At 39.8% G+C, this 8,687-nt stretch overlaps 1 protein-coding gene across 2 annotated transcripts in view; it reads right to left on the reverse strand.

The window, feature by feature from the left end:
• Positions 1–7,992, reverse strand: part of LOC138029734 (tyrosine-protein kinase receptor Tie-1-like) — a 34,647-nt gene extending 26,655 nt beyond the window's left edge. Inside the window, exons 1-2 of one of the 2 annotated variants that reach the window (XM_068877501.1) lie at positions 7,822–7,992; positions 1,264–1,632 (exon numbers count right to left, since the gene is read on the reverse strand). In XM_068877501.1, coding sequence (XP_068733602.1) covers positions 1,264–1,632; positions 7,822–7,894 — 442 coding nt within the window. In that variant the 5' untranslated portion in view covers positions 7,895–7,992. The remainder of the gene's footprint in view (positions 1–1,263; positions 1,633–7,821) is intronic. The other variant, XM_068877502.1, reaches the window with a different exon arrangement.
• Positions 7,993–8,687: the final 695 nt, after the last annotated feature.

The raw sequence follows: 8,687 nt of genomic DNA on the forward strand, positions 1-8,687 counted from the left end.
AGATGTTTGACCCTTCCTTTTCCTTTGCAAAGAACTCAAAAAATCGATAAATTAAAGTCCACGTTAAAACTGTAAAATCCCCTGTTTTCGAATGGCGATATCTTGGCTGTCTTTTGTCCAAATTTCTCGCAAAAAACCATCGTTTGAAAGCTAATTTTGTGAACTTCATTCTTCGAAGCAAGTTATTTTTCTCAGCGGTTGTGGTATGGGCCAAACTTTAGTGAATATAAAAAACATATTCCGTACCTCGAGTTGCGGCGATATGAGCCCGCTGATACAAGAAGAAGAACAGCGGAAAACGTCATTTCACGTAAGTCGCGCTGAATTGTCGTGACCGGAATAGTTGGCGATGATATCTTGTTGTAGTATATTTCATTGTCAAATTGGCGTTTAGCCTCCTTTACATAGTCAATGGAATTCAGAATCACTGTGGCTCCACCCTTGTCTGCGGGTTTTATAAGTATCTTCCTATTGTTGCTTAATCTATCCAAAGCTGCTCTCTCGCGTTTGGATAGATTGTTACGCTGAAAACGTTGATTGTGTCTTGTCGTAATCTGTCTACATATGTGTTAAGGTATGGTTCTCTCGAGGGTCTATACCGTGTAAACACACAAGGCAAAGATCAGCTGTTGCTACTGTTGATCTTTGGGGGGGGGGGGGGGCTCCTTCAAGGGATACCTGTACAAAATCTAGAGGCTCGAAGCTATGATTTAAATTTTAGTTTGCACTTATAAGAGCAAACCAAAGTTAGTTTGGGGAGGGGGGGGGGGGGTTGTGATTATCCTGAGTTAGAGTTTGTGCCTTGGTTTTAAAATAATTTGTCAGCCATAGTAAGAATTTATGTGACACTGCTTGGCAGAAATCGATCGCATACAACTTTCAAATGACCAAGAACCCATCTCTTATATAGGACTTATAATTAGTGGAAATCTGAAAATATCTTAGTTTGACCCTTCAGGTGCCACAGGGATCCCCATGCAAGATCCAGTAAAATAATTATAGTCAGTCGTTAGACATGAGTAAACTCTAGAAGTTGCATTGTCGAGGCTTGGGTGGAGTTTGATCCTAGCTGCAATTAGTAGCTGTGAATAGAAAGAACTTTGTTTTGCATCTGAAGGTGCTAAGTTACAGCATTAATGGGTAGCTTTTTGTAAGTCCAGACAGTCATTCCTTAAGATGTTAGTACGCCTGGCACGGCAATGTAATTGCTATGTAAGTACTTTAGTCATCACTTAGTAATTGCCTAGTACGGCATACACTCACCTTCAACAATTAACTTAACAGTGTCAGTCTCTTTCTTTAAAAAAACATCCAGAGGGCTTATCCGGCAGCCAAAATACCGTGCATCACTTGTTCTAAGATTGCGAAGAGTAAAGCCAACCAAACCTTGGCGGATGACTGATCCATTTACTCGTCCTGCATATGGTGCTGATGTTGTTGCTTGTGTTGTGCCATCAGCGTATATTGTAAAGAGTATTCCATCATCACTTAGTACCTTTGAATTAGCTGCCAGCGCAAAACCCCACTCAATTGTTCCAAACTCTACAGAGAAAGCCCAGTTAAACTGTAAGGATGATCCAACAGTTCCTTTCAATGTCGTTCCATTGTATGGGGAGATGAAAGTTATCACACCTGTAATAGGACTGGAATCGTTAATTTTTGCTGATACTCAGAACAGTAAACAATTTTTCTTGAGGAAATTCTAGGTACAGTACCGCTCATAAATACGTTAACCGACACGTTAACCAAAATACGCTCACAAAACGGATATATCTGTACGCGTATGTGCGTAGAACCATACGCGTATAAATATACGTGTATTCACGTATGAATATACGCATCTGCCTTATTAGCTAGCTTATTGTTTTGCATATTGTTGTAAAGAATACATGTTGCGAGACAGCATTAAAATAGTACATGACTACTAACTACATGACGAAGACGCACTTTCACAAACAGCTGCCGTGTTCTGAATACGAACCCACGCACGGATGTCTCCTTCATCGATAAAAATGCAGTTTAGGTTCAGGGTTATTTTGTTTCACACTATTTGTAAAGAAAATAATATACATATAAGTGCAAAATAGACGAGTTCAGGATCTTGAGTGCATCATGGGTAATCAGGGCGAGATGGAGAGAAATTCAAAGGTTTATAAGGAAGTTCAAAACGATGAGAAGTATTCGTGATATGCAAGTTTGGGTTTTTTCTATTTTCCAAAACAGAAGATATGCGCTTAGAGGTGCGGCAGAATATATTTGGAGAGAATGGCTATTGTGGAAATTATTTTATTAACGAGTTTCTGCCATACATTTCCTGTAATTCCAAAGGCACGAAATTACAGAGAATGTATGGAGACAAAAAGAGCAATATTTAGAAATTCCAAAGAACGGATACCAAGCCTAGTTCATCTCAGTTGTGAACATGAACTTATTTGTTTGGTTTATGAAGGCGAAAGTCTATAAAGTAGAGTCATTTACAGTATATTTTGCTTTGAATTTCCATACAAACCTTTGGATTCCCCGCTGTGTCATTCCCATTCCATTCGCCATTCCCTGATTACCCATGATCCAATCAAGAGCGTGAACTCGTCTATTAAAGTAACGTTTACAAAGATGCAACTAAACTATAAATATGGGTTATGGGTTACAAGAGAGTGCGGTGACCAAAGTAGCAAGGCCTTTCAAGCTGGCGCTAACCTAAAGCCAAACATTAACTTAACTTCGTATGGAAGACTACGTAGTAAAGAACAGTATTCGCAACGTTATTTCTACCAAATGCTTTTCACTTAACAGAAGTACGAGTTTCAAGTTGCCATTACCGCCCTTTTTCGCCGCTGGAACCGTGGGCGTCAATTATGGGTCAGCAGTTTCTAATCCTTGGTTTTCATCCCCGTGATGAGACGGCCATAGAAAATGGTTCCACAAGGTTTGCTTAATAATAGAGTCACATTCCCAAAAGACATTTTACAGCATTGTTCTGTATACCAACATGGCCGCCGTGACGTCAGATGAAAACCCCCGATATAGAATTGTGACGTATGATATGGGGAAGATCAGGGACAAGTAAACATACCAAGCTTGCAATTTTGTGGCGTTTATCGAGGTATTTATTCTATTATGAGCAGAGTAAAGCCTTTTCAGTTCAAGCTGACGCATCCTCCAGGGGAAGAACCCATTGAATCGGAGGAGGATGACGGGGAGGATTACCCACAAGCGTGCACATCAGTGCGGGGGTGGTGTGGCCCTATTCGACGGAATGGCGGAATTGCAGAAAACAGGGAAAATTCTAAAATACGGAATATATGGAATATTCTAAAACACGGAGAATGTGGAGTATTTTGAAACACGGAATATACGGAACATTCTAAAACACGGAATATACGGAATATTCTAAAACGCGAGGTGAGAGAAAAGTCTGGTTAAGAAAGGATATAAATATTAAATTTTTATCCCGTGAGTAGTCTGAGTAGGATAACATATCTTCAGAGGTTATTTTTACATATCCTCGCGACAAAACATGTAAAAATGTCAACTCTTAAACTCTTAAACTGTGCCAAAAATTTGCCAGCGCACTTTCCCACATCAGAGAAGAAAAAATGGAGAAAGACGATGGTAAGTGTCTCAATTGTCTTTAAAACATAATATAAGACATGTTATGGTTTCTTTTGCAGGCTGATTTCCTGACTCAGTGCCTTTTTGAAGGCCTTTTTTTACAAAAGCTAATTCGTTCATACACGATTTCCCTACAAGATGTTGTTATGATCGGTCACATGCGGACCACTCTCTGTCGGTGTTGTTGTTGTTATCGATCTGTAAAAGGATAAATACATTATGGCGGTTGCGGTTTGGTCGCTGGACAATGAAGTTCGAAAGCAAATAATTCAATGACAATTGTTTTGCATCGCCCGGATTTTGACTCTGACTGTGAAATTATCTGGACACAATGCCAACTATAGCTAGCTGGCTCAAACCCTAAATCGATCTTTTTCAGGCCCTTTTATCATTCTAAAGCAACTGATTATGAAAGCCCTCCAGTCATTCTTATTCAATATGGGAAATACTCTACCGAAAAATGGTGTGATCCTTGCTGGAGATTTTAATGCTCCGGATATGAACTGGCCTAACTTGGATTCTTCCACCTACCTGACATTGCCTTGTGAAAGACGTCTCAAAATGATTGACGAACATGACTTAAAACAACTTGTCGAGACTCCCACAAGACGCCAAGGCAACACGCAGACCACTTTGGATCTAGTTTTTACTATTAATGCTGGAATTATGAGCGGTATTGAAGTTGTTCCCGGAACAAGTGACCACGACATGGTTTTGTTCTCTGTTAAAATATCATGTCGTAAGATGAAGAACGTAAAGCGCAATGTCTACATCAAAAGAAAGGCAAATCGCAGTCTTATTAAAGAAATGTTATACGGAATTTTCTCTACGGCAAACTCGAAGGAGCTCTCGGTTGACGAAATGTGGGACACCTTTGAGCGTAGTATTCGCAGTACAATGAATGCACGTGTACCTCACAAGATGACTATGTTGCGTTATAATCTTCCCTGGTTCAATCGCTCCTTAAGAAGACAGTCAAGAGCTAATTAAGCAACGTCTTTACACTAAAGCTAAACGATCACGAAATATTTCATATTGGAGTGAGTTCAGTGATGCTGGAAAACGCCTAAACAAGAACCTCAAGTCTGCAAGAGAGAAATATGTCTCTGATTACCTCGGTGGGTCAAATAAAGAAATCCCAAGGCGCTTTTGGTCGTTTATTAAACATCTAAAAAAAAATGATCCTGCTGTAGCTGACTTTAAAATTAACGGTCAGATCATTACCGACAGTGAGATGAAATTGGATCTCTTAAACAAGCACTTCTCCGACGTTTATACTAAAGAAGATCTTGCTATTATACCTGCTGTTGGCCATTCTCCCAAACCAACCATTGGCTCCCCAATTGTGACCCTCCCAGGAGTAATCAAGCAATTAACATCACTGAAGCCAAATAAAGCAAGTGGGCCTGATCAGATTCCCCCTTGGTTTCTGAAAGAGTATGCTCACGAGATGGGTCCCATTTTAACAGTTATTTATCAAGCCTCTATTGATCCTGGTATTGTACCATCCAGGTGGAAATATTATAATGTGTGCGTAGTTTTTAATGGTGGTCAGTAGTCAAACCCTTGTAATTACAGACCTATATCATTAGAACGATAGTGGTTATTTTTGCAGGGACGGAGCAGGTCAGAAAGGTAAGAAGGTGCTAGACCATGAAGGGCTTTGTAAACAATAGTTAAAATCTTAAACTGGATACGGAAATAAACAGGTAGCCAGTGAAGTTCTTTTAGCGGAGGGAGGGCTATTATTTTTTCCCTGACCTGGTCATCCTTATAAACAAGAAACCGTCCCTAAACTCATTGTAAAAAAACAAAACAAAACAAAAAAAATACAAAAAAAGTTGAACTTCCCTTCTGCAAACGACGTAGCTTACTTAGCTTGGGAATTTGTGAGCAATGGTAAAACTCGTAGCTTTTTCGAAGCGATCGTGTGACTATGTGCTAATTTTGAATGAAATTCGAAGCAATCGGATCAAAATCGGCAGAGCTCATTTGTATTCTATTGTTACACTCATCGCGACGACTATATGGCTTTGCTTTCATACATGGAAAGCGGACGCCACAAAAAGTAGCATCCTCTGTTTAGCCAATTATTGGGAAATGTGTTGGAGGGCAGAATTACTTTTCGTTTGATAAAGTTTTTCTTTAGGAGCTGTTTTCCTGGGCATTATATTAATTTTGCCTTGACGATAGCAGTATAAAACATTACAACTCAAAGATGTTTAGCGTGATTGCAATCAAATTTGAGAGCAGCTACAGCGGAGATAAATCTATTTCTTACAAAGCAGTGTTGGGGGATTTTAAAATCCATTTTTCTCTTCTCCGTGAGAGCCTTTTCTGTGAGGTTTTTTTTGGTTCGCGCTTTCGACAGTGATCTCCTGTGACTTTTGAGTGTAATCGAATCAAGGAAAACCCCGACACAATTCTTGTTACGTTCCTAGGTGACATACTGGAAGAAATAGATTCCTGAAATATGAAATTCCCACTGATTTGGAACTCGGGAAATGCAATTTGTACCCTCGCGTTTCAACCTCAAGAAAAAATTCAAGAAAGCTTTTTTTAAAATTATAAATGAAACATTTTAGTGGCCATTTTTGATATAGGGATTCGGATATCTGCGCTGTAATTGGAGAGCACTACATTCGTTTCAATAAAAACACACCTGAAGGAGGTGAGATGAATTTAAGGAACTTAAGACTATGGAACCTGCGGAACCTAGAGAAATGACTGTTTTTTTATTGAAACCCTATGATAAAAACAATAAGATTTACATTAGTATTTATGAGAGATCGACTGTACCCCCTAATTATCTTGTTCCAGGTGGCATTTCTAGCTTTTATCTTCGTATTTGCACCACCTAATTCAAGTTAGCCGATTAACTGGTGGATTGCATATTAAGTCACAACAATAATGACCTTGTGATCAATTCCCTGCTTGCGGTAGCTTGTTTTTGTCGTCGTTGTTATTGTTGTTACGAAGGTATTCCGATGAAAGACTTACCATGCCGCAAACAAGAATGGAAAAGTTGATATTTTGAAAAATTCATTTTATTTGATTCTTCTCGTCGAGAAATAAATGTAGCATACACGCTCACGATTCAAGTGTATTTATGTGCAAGGCCTAGGCCAAGATCAAGGAAACCATCCCACCACCAACGCACCACGCACCAAATTCTCCTTGTTACCACAAGGGATCGAGAAAATCCTGAAGTCAAACAGAAGCCGTAAAAATAAAGAAAATAATACAAGCATAAAAGGCAAGTGAGGCAATGACCAGCCGAAGCCAATCTCACCAGTAAATTCGAAAACAACCTTAAACAGACCCAAGTAATGACACAAGAAAGATTAGGAAAACTGAAAACATACAAGACTGAACTTGCCCACTGCCTTAACAACTGCGGATAGGTACTAAAACAGGCGCTAAACTAAAGCTACAAAACCAAAATGACAACTGACAAGCAGAAAATACCATCACGTGACCTGCATGTCGCGACAGAAAACAATTAAAAATCCTAAAACCAAGCACGATCGTTTTTTGAGGTCTTAAAATGGGTTGGTAGCTAGTGACTTGTCACGCAATCCACCAGTTAATCGGCTTACTTGAATCAGATGGTGCAAATACGCAGATAACAACTAGAAATGGCACCTGGAACGCGATAATCAGCGGGTACAGTCGACATTTAACAAATACTAATGTAAATAGCATCGTTTTTATCATTGGGGTTTCAATAAAAACAGTCATTTCTCTAGGTTCCACAGGTCCGCGGTTCCGCGGTCTGTAGTTCTTCCAATTACTCTCACCCCCGTGAAGGTACACGGTAACTTTAAATTGATTCATAGCCGCTTCCAAGGGCGATCTTCGGTGTTTGGTCTTTGCATTAAGATTTGGAATATTAAGACACTACCTATAGTAATTGAATTTTTGATATCTTTTGCTATTTCTTGTCGTCAATTCTCATGGATAATCCAAGAACATCATCCAAGTGAACGTACGCTTTAACGTTAATACGGTTTTCTACGACGATCGTTGATGCCATAATAACTTAACTTCGATGAAAAGGAATCGAAATAAAGCGATAAATCATTAAAGTTGCTTATCAAGGGCAAAGCACAGGCGTAAATATTTTGAAGCCATAGCACTTTCATGCCTGATCATAGATCATGATTACAAGACGCATATTCAGTTGTAAAATTCGCTTCGATGGCCTACCTGATACTTCAACGACAGAAAGATACAAATAGAAAACACACCATCCGGTCATCTTACTTGTTACTTCTTTCATCAAAGCGAAATGATGCAGACTGTCGCGATTTGGTTACGCTGAAAGCGAAAGTTCGTACTCTGCATTCCTTAACCACTGAAAGATTCAATTTGACCTTTCTAATGGCGTCACGCAATAAAATTAATCGACCTGAAAATTATCCGGAATAGACAACTCGGAAGTAGGTGGACAATTACAAGGACTAAACAGATCGTTTGTGGTTAGTTTTGTTTTACTCGCTTACCATACCGAAAATGAAAATTAAGAGCACCAATTTTTGCGTTCGAGGTACGAGAACGCAACCCCTAATTTGTGTTGTAAGGGAAGTTTTTTCGAGATTGCATTTTCGTCGACACACTTTTGCCTCGCTTTGAGGCGCTTGGTTACGTTTTGCCTCACTTTGACGAACTATCGCACGTGGTGATTTGTGCGTCGTCGGCGTTCATTATTCTAGCTTTTGGTGAGGTGTGATAATCTTCCATCGTTCATCGTTGAAAAGAGCTGAAAGATTGCTGAAGGTCTGTCAACTGAAGTTGGTAAAATTTTACTTTGGATTAAGCATGGTTCGTCACTGTCCTTGGAAAATGTGTGCGACTCCTCTCGATTGCATCAAACCGGGTTGTTTTGCTCGGCGGCCGTTGTGCCACAAAGTGAATCTACCGAGTTGTGTAGCTCGGCGGCCGTTCTGCCACAAAGTAAATCTACCGAGTTGTGTAGCTTGGCGGCCGTTGTGCCACAAAGTAAATCTACCGAGTTGTGTAGCTCGGCGGCCGTTCTGCCACAAAGTAAATCTACCGAGTTGTGTAGTTCGGTG

Source organism: Montipora capricornis, chromosome 13 (genome assembly GCF_036669925.1).
Source record: "Montipora capricornis isolate CH-2021 chromosome 13, ASM3666992v2, whole genome shotgun sequence".
Taxonomy (NCBI): domain Eukaryota; kingdom Metazoa; phylum Cnidaria; class Anthozoa; order Scleractinia; family Acroporidae; genus Montipora; species Montipora capricornis.